The 23,235-nt window shown below is 51.2% G+C and overlaps 1 protein-coding gene across 4 annotated transcripts in view; it reads right to left on the bottom strand.

The window, feature by feature from the left end:
* The window catches only part of PRR5L (proline rich 5 like), a 44,645-nt gene that overhangs the window by 4,008 nt on the left and 17,402 nt on the right, over positions 1-23,235 (bottom strand). For 2 of the 4 annotated variants that reach the window (XM_064152370.1, XM_064152376.1), the window contains 4 exons: positions 15,254-15,311; positions 9,351-9,442; positions 4,177-4,317; positions 1,637-1,763 (listed from right to left, as the gene is read on the bottom strand). In XM_064152370.1, coding sequence (XP_064008440.1) covers positions 1,637-1,763; positions 4,177-4,317; positions 9,351-9,442; positions 15,254-15,311 — 418 coding nt within the window. Of the gene's footprint in view, positions 1-1,636; positions 1,764-4,176; positions 4,318-9,350; positions 9,443-14,339; positions 14,392-14,760; positions 15,010-15,253; positions 15,312-23,235 lie in introns of those variants that run through there. The other 2 variants (XM_064152384.1, XM_064152393.1) reach the window with 2 other exon arrangements.

Genomic DNA, 23,235 nt, shown 5'->3' with positions numbered 1-23,235 from the left:
AGGCAGATGCATTCTCCAGCCCCGGGTCACCAAGCACCATCTCCATCTGACACTGAGAGCTTTAAGAACAGAGAGGAGCTGAGGCTGTGGCTTGCCTTGCTGCAGGGGCAAGCAGGCAGCATTACTACTCACCTGCTCTCTCCCTCTATGCAGCCTTGGCAGATGGTGCTGAACACCTGGTGTGATCTATCTTGGAGCAGCTGATAAAGCTGTTCCCTACCTCTCTGCTTCTCTTCACCCTCAAAGAAGAGCAGGGGCTCATATCAAAGTCAAAAGCCCTTGCAGAATCACAGAAAATATCTGGGCCAACCCTAAATATTTTCACCATGACTGCCCCTGTACTCAGCAATGGTGAGGCCACAGCTTGAGTACTGGATTCAGATTTGGGACCCTCACTCTCAGAAGGACACTGAGGGGCTGAAGCAAGTCCAGAGAAGGGAAATGAAGCTGGTGAAGGGGCTGGAGAACAGGGCCGGGGAGGAGCAGCTGAGGGAGCTGGGGGTGTTTAGTGTGGAGAAAAGGAGGCTGAGGGGAGCAATTCTGGGTCCCTACAGCTCCCTGAAGGGAGGCTGGAGCCAAGTGGGGCCTGGTCCATTCTCCCTAGCTGCAAGTAACGGGATGAGAGGAGTTGTCTTCAAGTTGCAGCAGGGGAGGTTTAGGCTGGATATCAGAAGAAAGCACTGGAAGAGGCTGCGCAGGGAGGTGGTTGAATCCCCACCCCAGAGGTGTTTCAGAGAGCCTTGGTAGAGTTAGAGAATGGTTGGACTGGATGATCCAAAGGACTTCTCCAACCAGACTGATTCTGTGTTTCTGTGATTCTATGCAGACCATAAGAAACAGAGAAACACAACACAAAGCACTCATCACCGAGGGTGATAAAAGACTTTTGGAAGCTTGCATCAGTCAGAAAAGCAGCAAACAAACTAGATTGTTGCAGGCAGGGTCTGGGGAGCAGCCAAAACTCCACCACTGGCAGCAGCCAAGCTATGACAACACTTCAGCTTGCTTCTGCCAGGAACACATTCACCCAGAATGGCTCATTTGGTGCTCAGCAGGATGTGCAAAGAATTTCTCAGGCTGATAATGGTAACCATACCCTTGAGAAGCCATCTGCAGCTTGAGCCACAGCAAGCTGGAATGACAGAATGGTTAGGCCAGGAAGGGATCTCCAAAGGTCTAACTTCCCAGCAGTCAGCAGGGACATCCCCCACTAGATCAGCTCCCTTGACCTGTCCTCCTAGCAGAGCTGCTCAAGCTCCCTGATCGTCTTTGTAGCCTCCTCTGGAGTCTCTCCATCAGGTCCATGTCCTTCCTCTGTTGAGGGCTCCAGAGCTGGACCTAGCCCTGCTGGTGAGGTCTCAGTGGAGCAGAGCAGAGGGACAGGATGCCCTCTATCTCTGGCCATGCTGCTTTGGATGCAGCCCAAGCTGCCATTTGCCTTCTGGGCTGCCAATGCCCACTGCTGGCTCCTGTCCAGCTTCTCCCCCAGCACACACGAGCCCAGGCAGCTCTAACACCCAGGCTGTCTCCAGTGAGAGGGGAGGCTTTGTGCCTGTGCGTGCAGCGCTGGGGCAGCCACAGTTCCCTCAGTCACCAGTCACTCAACAACAGCTCCTCTGCGCTGCGCGTGTCTTACCAAGCAAGCAGGTGCTGCCAGAGCAGCTGTGATCCTCACACAACCCCAGGTATGGTGAGACCACTTGCTTGACCAGCTCTTCCAGCTGTAGGTAGCCCTTGGTGGGGCCGCTGGGTTCATGGACACTCTGAAATCCAAACAGAAAAAAATCAACACCATCCCTCCGTAGTTCTGAGTGAGGCCTGAGGACTGGCGAGCATCCCTGCACTGCAGCATCCCAGCCATATCACAGAGTCAGAGATTTGGTTTGCTTGGAGAAGATGGTTATGGTCATTGAGTTTGACCATTCTCTAGGGCTGCCAAAGCTGGGCCTAAACCATGCTTCTCTTTGCATCACATGTTAATAAGGAGAAGAGACCAACCCCCACCTGGCTCCAGCCTCCTTTCAGGCAACTGTAAAGTGCAATGAGCTCTCCCCTCAGCCGCCTCCTCTCCAGACTAAACACCCCCAGTTCCCTCAGCTGCCTCTCACCAGCCCTGTTCTCCAGACCCTTCCCCAGCTTTGTTGCCCTTCTTTGGATATGCTCCAGGACCAACATTTCTTTCTTGTATCAGCAGAGCACCTGGATGAGCACAGCTGAGAAGCCTGATGAGAGGTTCAGGGGCCATCCAGGTCCACCTCCTTGTTCAAGTCAGAGCCAGAACTCTGTGAACGTTGGGCAGTTAAGCTGTCTTTTGTTACCAATCAGGAGGTAGGAAGGTACAAGGTAGGACCTCACTGAGGATTTGTCATTACTCTGTTGCTGTGCTGATGCCTACAGCATTGTCATTCCAGCAGGGCAGCTCTAGGAGGAAATGTCTCTTTCCAGCACAGCCTTTGCACCACCTGGACAGAGCCCTGCTCTTTCCCCAGGTAGGCATGCAGGAACAGCAGGCTCTGCAGTTGAGCTTCGGGCTGTGAAGATGGCAGATAACACCAATCCATGCAGCAGTCATTTCAGCAGATGTGCACAGCCTCCACTTCCTGCAAAGCCTCAGGAAGCTTTTCTTCCTTCAACCTGTTGCTCTGAGACCTGCTTTGATTCAAACATTTCAAGGAAATGGAGCTCTGCAACTTGGGGACATCGGAGCAGTGAGCACTCATACGGACAGATCAGCTCAGCTACAGAGCAAATCTCAGCCTGCTTCAGAAAGCTTCGTTCTTCTGAGGCCAGGCTGAGGGAGCTGGGGCTTGGAGCTTAGCACAGAGTAGCCTGGAGGCTGCCCTCGTTGCTGCTGCTAAAGATGTGCAGGGCAGTGTCAGAAGGATGAAACCAGGTTCTGCTCAGGGGTGTCCAATGACAGGACAAGGGGCACTGGGTGCCAGCTGGAGGAGGAGAGGTGCCAGGGGAACAGAAGGGAAAACTTTGTCACTGTGAGGGTGCTGGAGGCCTGGAGCAGGCTGCCCAGAGAGGTTATTAAGTCTCCTTCTCTGGGGACATTCCAAACTCACCTGGAAGTGTTCCTGTGTGACCTGCCCTGGGTACTCCTGCTCTGGCAGGAGGGCTGGACTGGAGTGCCTCTAGAAGTGCCTTCTAACCTTTAACATCCTGTGAGTCTGATTCCTCACCACTCTTCATAAGGTATAGCAGAGAAGAGATCAAATTGAGAGGAGCCCAAAGAGTTGCCTGCAGTATGATGTTTTGCAGGCCTGTTAGGCTGGGCAGTGTCCAAACCCAAAGCAGCTTGTGTACTTGGCTGCATTTGGGAGGCTTGGAAAACATTCTCTTAAGGTGTGGGTAAAGAGGACAGTCCTCAGGAAGGTCTGTGTCTCTTGGGAGAGGCCTTTGGAAGGTGTACTGCATTCTGCTTCCTTCTAGAAGGTATTTCTCCTCTTACAGGCACTGCTCAGCCTCGCAGGCAGCCAAGGAGACGCTCCTGTGGCACTCAGCAGTACAGCTCCTTCAAATTCCAAAGTCCACTCTGATGGAAACTCATCCTGTTATTGCAAAGCTGAGAAGCCAGGAGAACTGGGGCACAAAGGGGCATTCATAGAAGCCGGGGGATGAAAGTTTGTGTGAGAAAAAGGAGTCCTGGGACTATTCCCAGCTAGGGAGCAGAGGTACCAGGAAAATGTGACACAAACGTTGCAGAGCAGAAACCACACCTTCCACAGGGGCATCCTCCCTGTTCCCACAAAAGCTCAGCACATTCAAACACAGCTCTCAGCTCTACATTTTCTGCTCAAATAAGTACAGGTCCTGTCTTCAACACACCTTCTACCCTCCCCATTCTCCAGGGTTTAGATCATTGAATCAGCCAGGTTGGAAGAGACCTCCAAGCTCATCCAGTCCAACCTAGCACCCAGCCCTGGCCAGTCAACCAGACCATGGCACTAAGTGCCCCAGCCAGGCTTTGCTTCAACACCTCCAGGGATGGTGCCTCCACCACCTCCCTGGGCAGCCCATTCCAATGCCAATCACTCTCTCTGCCAGCAACTTCCTCCTAACATCCAGCCTAGACCTGCCCTGGCACAACTTGAGGCTGTGTCCCCTTGTTCTGTTGCTGGTTGCCTGGGATCAAGGTGATGAGTCAGATGAAGGACAGAAGAGACTCCCCACCTGCAGAATTAACAGCATCTGGACAATGGAAGCTGGGAGCTTTGTCTGGACCAGGGGGAGAATTTCTTCCAACTTCACTTTCAGCAGGACCAAGTCTCTGAAGCCAAGAAGAGCAATCTGACGGATAGTCAGCTCCTGACCCTGAAACACAGAAGGCAGAATCCAAGAGTTGGTAAATGGGACACGCAAGCATCATACCAACAGACCCTTGCTGCTGTCTTAAAGCTCAGGCTGAGGATTCATGGCACTCTTTGCTTGCTCTCCTCAATCTCTGTCTCACACTAGCTCTGGGATGAGTAACATCTCATCTTAGGCACCGCTAGTTTGGAATGAAGTCAGAGTGGGCCTGTATTTCACCAAGAGAGTCTGAAATCATAAGCCCAACTGCCATCCAATTCAGTCACAAGCCTCCAAAGCCCATCATGGATTCGGGGCATGGGTTTTTTGCCACACAGAGTTGAGAAGCCAAGGAGGGTTGGGCAGGGAAAAGAGGCTGGGATAGCATACTCCTAGGTCTGTCCCTGGTCTGTGTTGGATCCCTTATTCACAGAACTATAGACTGGTTTGGGTTGGAAGGGACCGCTGAAGGGCATCTAGTCCAAGTCCTCTGCACTCAGCAGGGACATCCTCCACTACAGCAGCTTCCTCACAGCCTTGTCCAGCATGGCCTTGAAGATCTCCAGGCATGGGGCCTCAACTTCCTCCCTGCTGCAGTGTCCCAGCACCCTCCTGGTGCGAACTTGTTCCTCACATCCAATCAAACCATTGCCCTTGTCCTGTCCCTGCAGGCCTTTGCAAACAGTCCTTCTTGTAGCCCCTTCAGGTCCTGGCAGGCTGCTCTTAGCTCTGCCTGAAGCCTTCTCTCCTCCAGGCTGAACACCCCCAGCTCCCTCAGCCTGTCCTCCTAGCAGAGCTGCTGCAACCTCCTGATCATCATCGTGGCCTCCTCTGGACCTCTCCATCAGGTCCATGTCCTTCCTGTGTTGAGGGCTTCACAGCTGGACACAGCCCTGCAGGTGAGGTCTCAGCAGAGTAGAGCAGAGGGGCAGGATCCCCTCTCTCAGTCTCTGGGCACACTCCTATTTAAACACCTATCCAAACACAATTTCTAAGGTCCCTTCCAACCTAAGGCATTCTCTGATTCTATGATTTAAACACATTTAAACACAGTTGGACTCCATTTGACATTCAAGTGTTCCCATCTTTTCCCCTGCTATGCTAAATGTTTCCATGACTTTCCTTTACCCCAGTGTAGCTTAATAGCAGGAATTTTCCTCCTCAGCCCTGCCCAGAGCTTGCCAGCCTGAAGAGTTACCCTTTTTCTTCCCAGCATGTTAATCTCTGCCCCACAGTTTGTTTAGGGACCATTTTATGGTCTCCCTAACACACTCAACATGGAAATATTTAGCTGGAAGGGATTAACTGCAGTTAATCATTAAATCATAATGGGTTTAATGTCCTAATTAGCAGCATCATCAATACATAAATACGAATTAAGGGCAATGGTCTGGAGAGCAGCTTGGCCATAAGTAAAAGCACTTTGCATGTTTGCTGTGTGGTTAGCAATGTGGAGGTGCAGAAAAGCCTGGTGCAAGTCCCTAAGCTCTCTTGAAGCAGCTGCATGCTTTTTACTCCTATCATGCAGCTTAGTGCCATTAACTTCATACCCCATTTCCAAATGCAGTCTCCCCCTGTGCCAAACAAAACAAGACTTTTTCCACACCAACTACTCACATCAACAGCTGCAGCTATATAAAAGCCAGTGACCTGTTTACATAGTTTCCCTCTGTACAGCAATTTAACCAACTTAAAGGTCATATTTCTGCAGCAGCTTGGAGCCTGAGGTTTGGACTCAGCTGAGCAAGGAAGTTACTTAGACCAAGTGCAAGGTCCTGCATCTGGGTCAGGGCAATCCCAGACACTAATACAGGCTGGGCAGTGCCTGGCTTGAGAGCAGTCCTGAGGAAAGGGACTTGGGGGTGCTGGTGGATGAGAAGCTCAACATGAGCCAGCAGTGTGCACTTGCAGCCCAGAGAGCCAAGCAGAGCCTGGGCTGCAGCAAGAGAAGTGTGGCCAGCAGGGCAAGGGAGGGGATCCTGCCCCTCTGCACCGCTCTGCTGAGACCCCACCTGGAGCACTGTGCCCAGTTCTGGAGCCCCTGGGACAGGAAAGGTCTGGAGGTGCTGGACGGTGTCCAGAGAAGGGCCACAAAGATGATCAGAGGGCTGGAGCTGCTCTGCTATGGGGACAGGCTGAGAGAGTTGGGGTTGTGCAGTCTGGAGAAGGGAAGGCTCAAAGTAGACTTTCTTGTGACCTTCCAGTATCTGAAGGGGCTACAGGAAAGCTGGGGAGGGACTTCTATGGTGTCAGGTAGTGACAGGACTGGTAGGAATGGAGCAAAACTTGAAGTGGGTAGATTCAGATTGGGTGTTAGGGAAAAGTTCTTTAGTATGAGGGTGGTGAAACAGCAGCACAGGTTGCACAGGGAGGTAGTGAAAGCCTCATCCCTGGAAGTGTTTAAGGCCAGGCTGGATGTGGCTCTGGGCAACCTGATCTAGTGTGAGGTATCTCTGCCCATTGCAGGGGGTTGGAACAGGATGATCCTTGAGGTCCCTTCCAGCCCTGACAGTTCTGTGATTCTGTGATACTTGCAGCTGCCAGCTTTGGTGAGGTGCTCACACGCTCTGGCTGACTTACTTTCATTCTGAATGGGCAACTGGAGGGATCACAGAAGAGCACAGATAAATCATCATGGTGACATTTCCAGCAAAGGATGAGCAACCAACAACAAGCTGAATTTCCCATCCAGCAAACCAGTGCACGAGGAACTAAAATTGGGTAAGAGAGATCTGCAAGGTGAGCTCTCTCCACACGTGGGGACACACCACGTAGATAGGCACATGTGTAGGAAGAGCCCAGTCTCGTTACTAGGGGACTGGCCTGGCATAAGAGCAGTTACTTACTTCTTCCTTTTCTCTCTTGGAGCCCAAAGTCTTGGCAGCATTTAGAATCACAGAACGGATTGGGTTGGAAGGGACCTCCAAAGGGCATCCAGTCCAAACCCCCTGCACTCAGCAGGGACATCCTCCACTACAGCAGCTTGCTCAAGGCCTTGTCCAGCCCTTGAGATGGTGGCCTGAGAAGTGGCAAGGCTCAGCTGCAAATGCTCATGAAGCTGGTTAGAAATGACATGATTTCCCACAAGCTTGTAATGTGGAGCTGCAGGAGGACATTACAGCTCCTGCTACCTTCCTGCCCGTTTCTCTCAGGGTTTTCTGGCGTGTCCAAGTGTTGTGCTTATGCAGAGGAACTCTAGATATCAAAGTGACCTGCAGAATCAATGTGCAGTGCTACAGGGCAGAAGTATGAGCCCAAAGGAGATTCATCAAGTTCATGATAAACATAATTCTGGAGGAACTGGGAGTGTTTGTCACATATACTGCAGCTTGTGTGTTTTAAAGGTTGAACATCTCTAGGCATGGGGCCTCAACCACCTCCCTGGGCAACCTGTTGCAGTGTTCCAGCATCCTCCTTGTTTCTCACATCCAATCTCAATCTGCTCTGCTCTCATCTCAAACCACTGCCCCCATCCTGTCCCTGCAGGCCTTTGCAAACAGTCCCTCTGCAGCCTTTCTGTACCCCCTTCAGGTCCTGGCAGGCTGCTCTTAGGTCTGCCTGGAGCCTCCTCTTCTCTTCAGCCTGGAGCTGGTGGTTTAAATCCATTTGTGTAGGATTTGGGTGCCTATAGAGCTTTAAATATGCTGTCCATTGCCTTTCAGTTCTTCATCTATGAACTGTCAATACTTCCCTTACTCCACAGCTTCTCTGAAATGATTTTGAGTGACTGAGGCACCAAAACCAGAGACCCACAGTAACAAAGTTAGGCTTTCAAACAATCTGTGTTTCACTGTCATGCTTTCACCACTACCACCGAGTTACTGCCAAAAGCTGCAGCCACTGTGCAGTGATTTTTGTTCCTTTTCTAACCAGGGGTACTGAAGAGCAGAGGAGGAGATTTTCTGCTGAGTGGTGGGTCTATTAGCATCAGCTAGCTCAGCTGTTTCCCCAAAGCACAGATAGCTGCAGTGCAGACCAACCCCTGCTTAACGAGATTAAGGTCACTCCCTGACCGAGAATGAGGTGCAAAAGGAGACAGAGATGATATTATAATTGTGCATTTTTTTACCTGCCAAGCACCTACCTTGGAGCATCTGCAGCAAGGAGAGAAAAAAACAAACACAGTAGAGAGGTTAGTGTCTGCCAGTGCAAGGAGTCTGTCAGGAAACGCCAGCTTTAACAGGAGCAGAGGAAAAGAGCAACCTTTGAGCTCTACCTGCTCCCTTTCAAATCATACAAGGGAAAAAGAACTCTTAGAGGCTCTGGAAAGTATGTCTTGTGGAAGAGGCAAAAGTCAAGAGGAGCAGGGTAGCATGTCCAAGACTCTCAGTCTCCTCCTGTGGTGCATTTTACTTTTCCTCTGACGGGAGGGGATGAGAATAGGAGAGGGAGGGAACAAGACTGCTTGTATGGAAAACCTGACTAAAAGTACATTAGAAACCACTTCAGCTCAACACTGCTGATGGAATACACAGCTCTCAAAATACCCTGGGCAAGCAGGGCTTCCACAGAGTTGTTCCTTCATCTTCCACACAGTTATTTACCTGTCCCCTTACTAAAAGCTTCAAAGAAGTCCCAGCAGAAGATTCTCCAAAGGCACGAGGGGGAGATAAACCCTCCCTAAGTAGTCAGGGTGAGTTAAAACACATTGGCTTCTGATCTAGTTTTCAGATTCATCCTTCTGAAGACAAGCTGTCAGCAGTCCAAAGCCTTTAGAAATGGAAGAACTAGGAACACAAATACTCAGAGTGTCAGCCTAGACAAGTCACAGTGCAACAGCTTCAGTGTTTTAAGCTTAGCTAAGCACTGACAGAGGGGTAGACAAGTGGGAATAAAGCCAGCCCAAAGCAGCATGCTTGCCCAGTAGATCTTAGCAGCCCTTCATACAGAGTTAACATTGACTTGGGCAAACTCTGCTTCCCCACAGCTTTAGCTTAAAGATTTTGTGACCAGTTAGCCACTGGTCAAACAGCATTGCTGGAACAGAAGGTTCCACATGGCATTAGCAGTAGCATTGCCTCAGATGACTGAAGACTGAATTATAAGACTGAGATTACCTGGACTGGGTAGAATATTGCCTGGAGTGTAGGGAGAGTCTCTGTAAAATAGTGATCCCAGATCTCAGACAGGACATCAATGCGATCCTCACCTGTGAAAACAGAGCAGGATCAAGAGCATTAGTGACAGGGCCACTGAAAATCAAGTTGAGTTTTCCTGTTTCACTCTAATTCCCTAGTAAGGAACACAAACCCACCCTTTGCAGTCACAATTCTGCCCCAAACTGGACATCACTCAGCTAAACGTGGCCTTAACTGATGAAGACACAAGGTTGTGATGATAAATTGCTGTATGCTGGGAAGGATACAGCTCTGTGCACAACAGGAGGCTCGTTTCAGCTGTGGAGTAAGGCCCCGCTTGCACTGGAGGCTTCAACTCTGCCATGAAAGGTTGTGTAATCTCAGAGCTCCAATGTACAGGGGCACAGCTGCATGTGAGAAGCTGAATATGAAACCCAGCAGGTCTGTCATGGAAGGTCAAAGTAGGCCTAAGCATGTCCTGGCTTGCCCAGACAGCTTTTCTGCTCTCCCCGCTCCTGCTGTTGGGGGAAGCAAGACAAAGGGCCCTGATGCCTCCAGGTCTCCTCTCCTTCCAAACTTGCAAACATGTGAGGACACTGTGTTTCTGCACTTGTTTGTGTTCTGCCCAAATAAGGGTAAGCAAGCCCTGAGTTTAGCTGATCTGGTGTGTTCTGGCAAAGTGCCATTCTGATTGGCTTTGTGGCCACAGGGCCATTAGTCTGGGGATGCACTGACAGGAGGAGATGAGCAGGCAAAGACAGCAGGCCCTCTCCTCCCAGCAGTGCTTCTGGCTCATCCTGCTCCACCTCACTGCTGCTGCATCCTGCCACGCTCTGTCAAAGCTACCTCTGCTACACAACAGCAAGCCCTGGTGCTCTGGGTTTGTCTGCCTAGAAACTGTCTTTGGCAACAATTGCCCCACACCGTTGTTGAGGTGCTGGAAGGTGTCCAGAGAAGGGCAACAAGGCTGCTGAGGGGCCTGGAACACAAACCCTGTGAGGAGAGGCTGAGGGAGCTGGGGGTGTGCAGCCTGCAGCAGAGGAGGCTCAGGGCAGAGCTCATTGCTGTCTGCAACTACCTGAAGGGAGGCTGTAGCCAGGTGGGGTTGGGCTCTTCTCCCAGGCAAGCAGCAACAGAACAAAGGGACACAGCCTCAAGTTGTGCCAGGGCAGGTCTAGGCTGGATGTTAGGAGGAAGTTGTTGGCAGAGAGAGTGATTGGCATTGGAATGGGCTGCCCAGGGAGGTGGTGGAGTCCCCATCCCTGGGGGTGTTCAAGAAAAGCCTGGCTGAGGCACTTAGTGCCATGGTCTGGTTGGCTGGACAGGGCTGGGTGCTAGGTTGGAGTGGATGATCCTGGAGGTCTCTTCCAACCTGCTTGATTCTATGACTCCATAGGCTTGCTTAGCCAGTGTGACACTGTGCCTGTCTGCACATCTGCCACACATCCTTCCTGCCTCCCTGCAAAGCTCTGTGCTGAATCTGGAGTCCAAGAGGAACCAGGACCAGGTCAGAGATTGTCTGCCTCTCCCTGGCACTCCTGTAGAGCCTGGATAGAATCAGAAGCCTCAGTGGCTATCAAGACATCAACAGAACTCCCTACAAGTATTTGGGTACTGTCTGAAACTGTAGCTAGCCCCAGGAGTCTGGAGATATAATTTCTTGTGAATCAACACCTGAAAAGCCTCTTTGGCAAACCTTTGTAAATTCTCTAATGGAACCCAAGCCCTCTGCCTTAAGCAGAATGGAGCTTCTGGAGTTCCTCTCCTGGGCAAGTGGTATAGTTGGCCCCAAGAACTGCTTTTCCAGTCCAGTTTAATGTGTGTTGTATTATTGCTAGTTATTTCTTAAGTCTTCTAGATCCTGCCTTCTCATCTGTGTAATGCTTTTCATGGCCACTGCAAAGAAGCTGTTGTTACTAAAAATCGTGGCTGATAGTCAGAGTCCTGAGTAGCAACATTAATAAACAATACTGATCCTGAAAAAATAACATCTCTTGCACCTTACCACCATTACAAGGTCACAGCCAACATCAAATGCCCTGCAGCAACAGCAACAGGGAGACCACTTACAGCAGCTGAGCCCACTCTGGCATCTCCCAAGCACAAACACAGCAATGGGGATCCTGACAAACTTCAAAGCCTCTGTCCTGCACCTAGGTTGGGGCAATCCCAAATCTCAATCCAGGCTAGGAGTTGATGAGATTGAGAGCAGTCCTGCAGAACAGGAACTGGGGGTGCTGGTGGGGAAGAATTTGGACAGGAGCCAGTAATGGGCACTGGCAGCCCAGAAGCTAGTGGCAGCCTGGGCTGCATCCAGAGCAGCGTGGCCAGAGACGGAGAGAGGGGATCCTGCCTCCAAGTGAGGCCTCACCTGCAAGAAGGACATGGACCTGATGGAGAGGGCCCAGAGGAGGCCACAAAGATGATCAGGGGACTGGAGCAGCTCTGCTAGGAGGACAGGCTGAGGGAGCTGGGGGTGTTCAGCCTGGAGAAGAGAAGGCTCCAGGCAGAGCTAAGAGCAGCCTGCCAGGACCTGAAGGGGCTACAAGAAGGCTGCAGAGAGACTGTTTGCAAAGGCCTGCAGGGACAGGATGAGAGCAATGGTTTGAAAAGAGAGCAGAGCAGATTGAGATTGGATGTGGGGAACAAGTTCTGCACCAGGAGGGTGCTGGCTGGGATGCTGCAACAGGTTGCCCCAGGACGTGGTTGAGGCCTCATGGCTGGAGGTGTTCAAGGTGAGGCTGGACAAGGCCTTGAGCAAGCTGCTGTAGTGGAGGATGTCCCTGCTGAGTGCAAGGGGGTTGGACTGGGTGGCCTTTGGAGGTCCTTTCCAAGCCAACCAACTCTATGGTTTGATGAGAGTCTGGGACACACATGGAATAGCCACTCAAAGGAGCCTCATCACCAGGTACTGAAGAGCTTTCCCCATCTGAAGACTTTCATGTGGCTTTTCACTATGCTTGTTCTTGGAGTGTGCTACTTAGGACACAGCCAGAGAGCAGAAACCCAGCAAGATCAGATCCTGCAGATGTCTCCTGTTAAGCAGAGAACCCACTGATGGCCACAGCAGGTTCAGAGGGAGGCTTCATGGTGTCAGGTATGATGCTGGCTTCAAAACTGGCAGGCAGGTGACTACCTGCCCAACACCTCCACAGCAGCTCCCCATTACCGGAGACTGCCAGTTGTAAGTGAAAAAGACAACAGGAAATGGACTCTTTGAATGCTTAAAGTTGTCACTCCTCTGTCTCCTCCCCACAACTGTGAGGCTTTGGTGTGTGGGGGCAGAATAAAGTGTCACAGATCACTTCTCCTTCTGAAGAGAGAAGGAGCATGGTTTGTTTCTCCAAGAAAACATGAATCTCACAGGGACTAAAGAGCCTGTGACAACCTGTGTGAAGAAAAGTCACATCAGAGTAAAAGGCTGGGAGCTGAAAAGCAGGCACAGTAAAACGTTGCCATGCCCTGCAGCAGGAACTTTGTTCTGCCTCTCAGTACTGGGGCAGCAGAAATTTTCCAGGAAGACAGAGCTAACCAAGAAGCATGCACAAGAAGTTCTTGCTGTGGCCACAAGACCTGCAAGGAGCCTGCACATTATGAAAGAAAGGTGTCCATGAATCATCTCCTGCAGGGATTCCAGCCAGCATGGGCAAAGTGGCTCCAATGTCACTTCAAACTAGGGAGGAAAAAAAGCAAGGCACAGGAAGAGGGTTTGCTGTCTGGTAAATGTCACCGAACCCAAACCCCTTGAGCAGCTGCAAACTACTGCCAGGCAGCTCTCAGCTTGTTGCAGACTGGAACTCAACTTTCACTCTGCTAAACTAGCTGCTGGAATAGCTTTACATCCATAGAGAGGGCCTCTAGAAAGATGGGGACAGGGCCTGCTGTCACAGGACAAGGGACGATGGTTTAAAGCTAAAGGAAGGGAGATTTGAAGCAGAAAACTCTTTACTCTGAGGGTGCTGAGACCTCAGCCCAGGCTGCCCAGAGAGGTGGTAGAAGCCCCATCCCTGGGACCACTGCAGGTCAAGTTGAACAGGTCTCTGAGCAAGCTGCTCTAGTTGAGTATGGCCCTGCTGACTGCATGGTGGTGGACCAGATGAGTTGGGTGGGACCCAACTGTTCTATACAGCTGTTCTATAATGCAATGGCTACAGAACCTAAATCCTTCAACGAACTGCACAGCACTCCTTGCAAAGAGCTGGCAGAGGCAAGGCAGGTACTCACACAAGTCTGCCTCTGCTCCTCCCTTACAGGGCATGCTGAAGAAGCATACCTCAAGCAGGAGGCTGCCAACTGCCCAAATCCTTCAGGCTCCGAGTCCTTCAGCCTGCTGGCTGAGTGGAGAAGTCACCTGGTGAAGGACAGTGCAGAAGAATCCAGCACCAACAATGACACAACACAGTGAGTGACTGTTGGTGTTTAAGGGCCCAGATCCAGCAGGATGGTGATTGGCAAGAGGTCTGCCCTGTAAGCTCCCAAACTGGGTCCAATCAAACTGCAGCCTAGCCCAGAATAAAGACCTGTGCTGGAGATAGCTCACTCTGCTTCGGCAGGCTGCTGAAAGAGAAGGCTGAGAGGGATCTGATCAATGTCTACAAACACCTGAGGGGTGGGTGTTAGGATGAAGGTGCCAGGCTCTGTTTGGTGGTGCCCAGTGACAGGACAGGTACAAGCTGGAACCCAGAAGGTGCCACACAAGGAGACACTTCTGTGTGATCCTACTCTGGCAGGGGAGTTGGAGTGGATGATCTCTGCCTTCCAACCCCTAGTTTCTGTGACATGTCACTACCTCCCTGCCACAGCCAAAGCTTGAGAGCTGCTGTGCCATACTGCCCTTTACCCACAGGCTCTGCAGCACCAAGTTTCTGCACCCCAGGAGCATAAAACAGTTTCATGTGTGCTCAGCTGCCTCCCTGAAGGATTTCCTTCCCACTCAAATGCCTGTTTTTCCTTTACATTTATACACACCTGTTAGCTCAGCATCCAGAAGCACACCCCAGTAAGCTGTGCTTACACTGAGCTGAAATGGAAGGCAGAAGGCAGCTCTCAGCAGTTCTGCAACAGGATCCACGTTTGGCCCCGAACTGCTATGAGCTCAGGTTCAGCTGCCACCTAAGCTCCTGTCTTGGTTCTGACTTAAATTTCCCAGAGACTCAAATATAGTTGACAGAACCAAGAACAATTTATAGGATGCCCTTCCCTCTTCCCCCTTCTTTCCCAAAAGAAAAGGAATTAGATGGAGAGAGGGGAAAGACATGCAGAGCCAAACAAATAACCTGACTGTGATTTGGAAGTTAAAAGAAGCAAAGTTTACCAGTAAATAAAATGAGGTAGGGAAGTTACAAAGCTATAGGGAAGGGAAAACAAGACACAAAATAGGTAAATATACAAGCAGATCTGGTGGCAGTGGGGCTTGTCCCCTCGTGGGTGCTGGCCAGGTGGTAAAACCAAAGGGAAGCAGGAAACAGGAATGGTGATGCTGGCAGGCAGGGAGGCAGGGCGAGAGAGCAAGAATAGAAGTCCCCCTGCTTTTATGGATCTTAGGAAGGGGGAGTGGGCTAACCACCATCACCTGGCAGTGTTCAGACCCACCCCTGGGGAGGGGTCAAGATCACTCCTCCAGAAGGGTTCGCCCTGCACAGCTCCCGCTCCTCCTCTCCCCACAGAGGTGGCTGGCGGGAGGGGTGCAGCTGTGCGGCCGCCCGAGCAGCGCTGCCCCTGAGCCTCACAAGGGCTGCAGCACAGGCTGGCTCCCCAGGGGCTGTGCACACTGCGAGGCAGCAGCAGAAAGGGCTGTGTGCTTTCCAGGCATGCCAAGCCCCTTGGCTGGCCGAACACCAAGGCACAGCTCCCTTTCAGAATGGGATCGTGACTGTACTTGCCTTCACACAGCTTAACCTTCTCCTCTATAAACAGCAAGCCTTTGGCAAGGAGTTGGTTCTGCCAAGAGAGAAGAGAGACGTGAGTTTGCCTTTGCTGAGGTTTGAAGTCAGCGAAGCAGAGCGGTGTTTGTGTTAGACGTTATCTACCCTGCAGGCAGAGATGTAAAGATGAGTCACACCGCAGCACTTTCGCTCAGCACCACCATCAGACCTGGCCTCGCTATGAGTGCTCTGCATCTGTTACCTTTCCTCCTCATTCAGCCAGACACCGGCAGGGCAGAAAGCTGAAACACTGTTGCCAGAAATGGGAAGAATGGATCTGTCCTGGCTCATGGGGAGGGAGTCAAGAAAACAAAACAGCTCTTACCATAAGAGGCAGCCCTGGAAGCTGTACCTTACTCACAGGATGGAGGTGATCAGAGGCCAAATGCCACCACAACATCCCACTCTCTTCTTCTTTTGCACTAGCTCAGGGCTTGCCTGACTGCACAATTACACAGCTCACCTCCCTAATCCTTATTTCTCTTGTCCTATCTATTCTCTTTGTATGAGGCTATTTTATTGCTGCATTGAGCAGTCCCCAGAAGAGGCAGCAGGAGCAAGTCCTTTGAGAGAACTGTCACAGACCAGATGATGCAAAATGCAGACTAAGAGATTCAGAGGATGGTTTAGGTTGGAAGGGATCTCAGACCATAGAATGAAGGTTCCTTCTAGCCCATGCCAAAGGCCATCCTGTCCAACCACCCTGCACTGAGCAGGGATACCCTCCACTACAGCAGGTTGCTTACAGCACTGCAGGTGAGGTGACTTCACCAGTGTTGAGTACAAACCATCTCCTCCCTACGGTATTTAATGCAATTTCACCTTAAAACCCAAAATCTGGGGTTGTAGAGAGGTTCATTCAATGTTGATTTATGCTGGCTGTGTGTCACCACAAAACTAAGCTGACACCAGCAAACTGGGATAGGCCATCAGAGGGGTGGAGCATACCTGCTCTTGGGGGTTTACACCCAATGCTGCTCCTGTTGATCAGTTATTCTGTGAGCTGAAGACTGAACTGGGGACCCTCAAGAGTCCCTTCTGCAAAGACTTCTATTACAGGAGATGCAGAGGTGCAGTCATGTTGTCTGAGGCCCATGGCAAGGCAGTTAAGGTTACCTTGCTGCAAGAAACTGTCTTGCTACATGTCTTGGTACAATGGCTTGCTTGTCTTAAATAAGCCAGGTGTAAGCTCTGATGGAGATGGTCTGCATCCAAACCTCACCTGCACCCAGAGCAAATGAGCCAGGTGTAAGCTCTGATGGAGATGGTCTGCATCCAAACCTCATCTGCACCCAGAGCAAATGAGCCAGGTGTAAGCTCTGATGGAGATGGTCTGCATCCAAGCCTCATATGCACCCAGAGCTTCATGATGTAAGGCGTGGACACACCACTCACCTGCACTAAGTCAGGTAGTAAGAGTTAAATCCTGTGTAGTGCTTGCAAGGCAGAAATAACTAATGGCCAGGTTTGTAATTAAGGTAATTTGGTCCTGCTAGGTGACTGGTTTGTTTCCAGAACTTGACCCCAAAAATGCAGGGTCTGATCCCCAAATAACACAACATGTAGGTTCCTTTCAAATGAGTCACAGAGCATATTAAGAGCAACAGGCAGGATGGAACAGCATTGTTTAACCCATCCATCCAAGGCACAAGACTGACCTTTCCTAGCTCAAGCAGAATGCAGAAGTCATCTTATCTACACAGCTCACAGATTCACAGGTTGCATCATCTTGGAAAGGACCCTCAAAGGTCATCTTGTTGAATGCCCCTGCAGGCAGCATGGACAGCTCCAACTAGAGCAGGCTGCCCAGGGCCACATCAAGCCTGATCTTGAATGCCTCCAGACTCAACTCCTTCCCTGGGCAACCTGTTCCAATGTCTCACCACTCTCCTTGAGAAGAACTTCCTCCTAATGTCTAACCTAAATATGCCCTGATCCAGTTTCAAACCACTGCCCTTGTCCTGTCCCTGCAGGCCTTTGCAAACAGTCCCTCTGCAGCCTTCTTGTAGCCCCTTCAGGTCCTGCTCTTAGCTCTGCCTGGAGCCTTCTCTTCTCCAGGCTGAACACTCCCAGCTCCCTCAGCCTGTCCTCCTAGCAGAGCTGCTCCAATCCCCTGATCATCTTTGTGGCCTCCTCTGGACTCCCTCCAACCAAGCTGCAAACAAATATGAATGCTCCACTGTTAATCAACCCTAGGAATTTCAGTATAGGAATCCGAGCTGCCTTGACCAGTCCTGTGCACTGAAGTCACTGCTCTGAACACAGGTGACCACGTGGAGACAGGAACCCAAGGATGAGAGGGAACAGCTTTAAGTTTGAGGAGAGCAGACTCTAATTGGGAAGAAATTCCTGACAGTAAGAGTGGGTAAACACTGGAACAGGCTGCCCAGGGAGGCTGTGGATGCCCCCTCCCTAGAGGTGGTCAAGGCCAGGCTGGTGCAACCTGGTCTAGTGGAAGGTACCACTTGCTGCCGATGGCAGTGGGGTTGAACCTGGATGATCTTGAAGGTCCCTCCCAACCCAAGCCATTGTATTCTCTGAATGAATCCACGACTGAATGAACTTACACAACCTTCCTGGGCACTGGAGTTTCCCAGCTACTTTGCTCAGAAATGACTGTTACTGAGAAATGCCTATTACTGATGGCTTCTGTTTTGAGAGAGGGGCAGCTCTGGTTTACAGCTCTGGTTTACAGCTCTCCTCTGTGGATTCCTGGGCAGCACAGTGCTACCTATTAAAACCAGACAACAGGAATCATTACCTCCCATGAATGTGTTATCAGCAACGTGCCCTGCTAAACAGATTGCATTACCTCATCCTTAAGAGTTTAAATAAGTACAGGAAAGCCACAAAGTTACTGCAGATGTTTCAGCTCTCCTCTCTGATTTTTCCCTTTTCCAATGGAACAGAGAAACTTTGTAAAGAATAAATATACCAAACAATCCACCAACCACACTTCCTTTCCCCTGTCCCCATCTTAAAAACATCTGGAAATGTAACCTTCTCAACCACAGGCATAGAAATGGATTCAGCCTGAACACTGCCCTCTTGGATGAAGCCAGACAGCTACACTTTCATTTCCAAAGCCCACGGGGTCTGCTGACAAATCAATACAATCCAATAAAGGCAGCCCATGGTGCAGCTGTCTATCAGATCTTGTCTAGATTACAAGTCTCATTTTACTGCTTTCTCCCTGGCTGCTAGAGGCAACACAGAGGGGAGAGGGGAAATTTTTTTATTCACAAGCAAGCCCAGATGAAGGCAGAGCAAATGAGTCTGAAGGGCACAGTCACTTGAAAGAAGTTTAGTTGCCACCTTCCATCTCTTTGCAGTTACAGCTGAACTGGGTGCCTGAGGAGGCTACTAATTCCTCCTATACCCAAGCCAGTTTTCTCTGTGTCCCCAGGCAAATGCAGATGACATGAAGCTGAGAGGGAGTGTTGACCAGCTTGAGCACAGGAAGGTTCTACAGAGGGATCTGGACAGGATGGATCCATGGGCTGAGGTCAACTGCGTGAGAGTCAACAAGACCAAGTGCTAGGTGCTGCACGTGGGTCACAACAACTGAAAAAGCATCACTAAAGCTTAGCTGGCTAATATTTTCTCTGAAGGTATTGCCAGTTGCACACAAACACCTGACACAAGCCAGCAACTGGCACTGGCAGCCCAGAAGGCCAATGGCAGTCTGGGCTGCATCCAAAGCAGCATGGCCAGAGATGGAGCGAGGGGATCCTGTCCTCCTACTCTGCTGAGATCTCACTTGCAGGACTGTGTCCAGCTCTGGAGCCCTCACCACAGAAAGGATATTCACCTGATGGAGAGGGTCCAGAGGAGACTATGATCAGGAGGCTGGAGCAGCTCTGCTAGGAGGACAGGCTGAGGGAGCTGGGGGTGTTCAGCCTGGAAGAGGGAAGGCTCCAGGCAGAGCTAAGAGCAGCCTGCCAGGACCTGAAGGGGCTACAAGCAGGTTGCAGAGGGACTGTTTGCAAAGGCCTGCAGGGACAGGACGAGGACAATGGTTTGAGATGAGAGCAGAGCAGATTGAGATTGGATATGAGGAACAAGTTCTGCACCAGGAGGGTGCTGGCTGGACTCAGTCTGAAAGGTCTTCTCCAAACCAATGCCCCTGTGAGGAGCCAGCATGGCAGCAGGTGTGAGAAAATCTCACAGCTGGGCCTCCTGGCTCTGCACTCATTCCAAGCTATGCTTTGAACAGTGGCACCAGGGCACTATTTCAGGTGAATCATGCACATTGGCAGAGAAGATGCATGCAGAGCCTCAAAGAAGGTGTATCTGCTGCTGCCACCCAGGAGTAGGTCCTCTGCTGGGCTCACAGTAACAGGGCTGAGCTGACAGTTGATGTTTTGTGTGATAATGAAGCTGGGCAGTTGCCATGGAGTCTCTGGAGCTGCTCCATGAATGCTCAGTCCTATAAAGTGCCAAACGAAGCAGAAATAATTAGCAGACCTGCATGAACATGGGTTCCCAGCCAGTGAGGAGAGAAATACAATAATCAAGAGCAGCTTGACCCAGAAGAGGAACTCAGCCATATGGCCCAGTTCTGCAAGTCACACAAGAGTGAATTCTGTCCCCTTGTGCAGCAGCTGGGCTGCTGCAGTCCTTGCTGCAGGCATGAGACAGCACTTGTCCAGAGGAAGGCTAGCACTGCCTTCAGCCAGCACCAACTATCACCCCAACAACCTACACAGCTAGAAGCAGAAACCTGGTGCCAAGGAAAGAAATGTCACACCTGTCTTTGAGCAGGCAGGAAAGGGAGGCAGGGGATCGTTTCAGCTGTTAGGATGGCTTTACAAAGCAGCAGGGGATAAATGGAGAGTGTCATGGGAGGTGCTGGATTCACAGAATCACAGATTGGTGGGGGTTGGAAGGGACCTCCAAGGATCATCTAGCACCAACCTCTTTGCTCTAGAATGTTCACCCAGAGTAAGCTGCACAGGAACACACCCAGGTGGGCTTGGAATATCTCCAGAGAAGAAGACGCCACAGCCTCTGAGCAGCCTGCTCCAGGACTCCAGCACCCTCACATCAAAGATGTTTCTCTTGATGTTTAAGTGAAACCTCCTGGGTTCTGGTTTGTGCCCATTACCCCTTGTCATGTCACCCAGAAAGACATGTCCCAGAAGGACATGCAGCAGGGACTTAAACAACAGTTTTAGGGTGCCAGAGTGAAGGGAGGAGTGCACATTTCCCCGTCCCCCCCCCAGCAACAAAAACCTTGATGACAGCAAGCTTCACCAGTCCCACTCCAGATTGCTCTAAAGAGAGAGGACAACAAGCAGTCTTCATATGGATCCAGGCTTGCCTCACTGCTGCTGCTTCCTTTTCTAGCTATCCAAATCTGTGGGAAAATTCTCCCTAACAAGTTTACTACAACAGGTGAATATCCAGGAGGAAAATTATGCTGCCTCTGCTGACGACATCAGGCAGGTCACAGAGAGCTGAAGGGCACCAGCAAGGTTCCATGCAGAGCTTCCAGAAGTAATTAAGCTGCAATAAATGCTACTTGGAGTGACAGACTTAAAGAGCTCAGTCTGTTAAGGCAGAGTAAGGAACAGATACATCCTTGCTGCAGAGTACTGGAAAACCCAGAGCATGCAGCACTGCTTCAAGGCAGCTCTGCAGCAAGGACTGCAAGTCCCAGCTATCTGGCATTGCACTCTGCCTGGGATCCAAGGAGATGGCTCATGTACATGACAGGGCTTATAAACACCAGCTTTATAAACACACATCTCCTTCAGAAGGGAACAACTGAGTTCTCACCAGAACCCTCCCAGGAGGTTCCCTGCAAACACAAAGAAAGAGTTCTTCACTTTGAGGGTGCTGGAGCCCTGCACCATGCTGCTCAGAGTGGTTGTGGAGTCTCCCCTGGAGAAACTCCAAATTTGCCTGGATGTGTTCCTGTGTGATTGACTCTGAGTACCCTGCTCTAGCAGGGGAGTTAGGCTCTTCCATAGAATCATATTATCATGCAGGCTGGGAAAGACCCCTGAGATGATCAGGGCCAACCACTAACCCTGCTCTGCCAAGGTCACCACTAAACCACATCGCTAAGCACCACAGCTAAAGGACCTTTAAACACCTCCAGGGGCGGTGACTCCTCCACTTCCCTGAGCAGCCTGTTCCAGTGCTTCACCACTCCTGCAGTGGAAAGAAGTCCAGCCTAAACCTCCCCATGTGCAGCCTGAGGCTGTTCCCTCTGGTTCTGTCACCAATGACCTGTGAGAAGAGAACACCAAACTCTCAATGTTGTGCTCTCAGGTAGTTGCAGAGGGTCAAAAGGTCTCCATCAGTCTCCTCCTCCTCCTCACACTAACCAGTCCCATTTCTCTCAGCTGCTCTTCAGTAGACTCCTCTAGGCCCTTCACTCCTGTGACTCTGTGAGTGACTTCTCTCTTTCAAACACAAAGCACTGGTACAGTGATGGTTTGGCAGCAGAGACAGAGACTGCCTAAACCCCACCTGTATCCTAACGCTCCCTCAGCGTCTTCAGCAGCCAGAAACTGGCAATCTGCATGAGTGTTGCAGAAGAGGACAAAGGTAGATCTGCTCTGCTACAAAAGTGCTGCTCCTGTCTGGTCTTAAACATTTTTGGTCAGAACACCTGGTTAGAAAGGCTTTGCTTGTGTTGCCCCCCAGGGAGGGGAATCAGAACAAAGTCACCAAAACAAATGAGGCAGAGGTCAGTGATCTGCTACGCCACTTAGACCCACACAGGTGTGTGGGGCTGGATGGGCTGCACCCAAGGGTGCTGAGGAGCTGGCAGATGTGCTCATCAAGCTGACCTCCATTATTTACCCAAGGCCCTGGATAATTGGGGAGGTGCCAGTGGGCTGGAGGGTAGCAAATGTGACACTTGCCTATAAGAAAGAAAGGAGGATCTGGGAAACTACAGACCTGTCAGCCTGCCCTTGGTGGTCTCCCCTCAGCCTCCTCTTCTCCATACTAAACACCCCCAGCTCACTCAGCTGCTCCTCACCAGCCCTGTTCTCCAGACCAGCTTTGTTGCCCTCCTCTGGACCCGCTCCAGCCCCTCAATGTCCCTCTTGTAGTGAGGGCCCCAAAACTGAAGCCAGGACTCAAGGTGTGGCCTGAGCACAGGGGGACACCATCAGAGAGTTTGCAGACAAGACCAAGTCAGGTGCACGTGTGGATCTGTTAGAGGGCAGGAGGGCTCTGCAGCAGGGCTGGACAGCAGGCTGTAAGAGAAGAGCACATCCAGATGGCAGTGCTGAGACCCATCGGGTCCCCAGCAGCGGCTGGCTGCCCTTCCTCAGTGACACAAGGCTGCTGTGGCACTCAGTTCTGGAACCCACCCCTGCCTCATTCTGCCCACGCTGTACTTTCAGAGCCAGGCCACAGCCACACAACAGTGCCTCACACCTCTCAAGATCCAGCTCGGGTTTGTGCCTGTTGAGGCTTATGGGTGCATGAAGTTGCCTCTGCACAGTGTAGTGGTGACCTGGCAGCAGTGCTGAGTTAATGGCTGGACTTGATCATCTTAAAGGTTCAGCCAAAAGGATCCCAGGATTCAGTGACCCTTCCTGCTCACTCCACCTCTGCACACCATGCCCACTGCTGTAGCACCGGGGTACCTGATCAAGACCTTCCCAATGCCAAGTCACCAGTTCTTCACAGAGAGAGTGATTGGCATTGGAATGGGCTGCCCAGGGAGGTGGTGGAGGCACTGTCCCTGGAGGTGTTCAAGAAAAGCCTGGATGGGGCACTTAGTGCCATGGTCTGGGTGGCTGGCTAGGGCTGGGTGCTAGGTTGGAGTGGATGATCTTGGAGGTCTCTTCCAATCTGGTTGATTCTATGATTTAGCCCAAACTCTCAATGGCAGTTTGAAGTCAGCAGGAGCACCAGCAGCTTCCCAGCTGCAGCCAGGCACTTTGTGCTATGGGCTGACAGCCTTTCTGCTG

This window comes from Pogoniulus pusillus, chromosome 1 (genome assembly GCF_015220805.1).
Source record: "Pogoniulus pusillus isolate bPogPus1 chromosome 1, bPogPus1.pri, whole genome shotgun sequence".
In the NCBI taxonomy this organism is placed as follows: Eukaryota; Metazoa; Chordata; class Aves; order Piciformes; family Lybiidae; genus Pogoniulus; species Pogoniulus pusillus.
The sequence above is the reverse complement of the archived record's forward strand: the minus strand, read 5'-3'. Positions and strand labels throughout refer to the sequence as shown.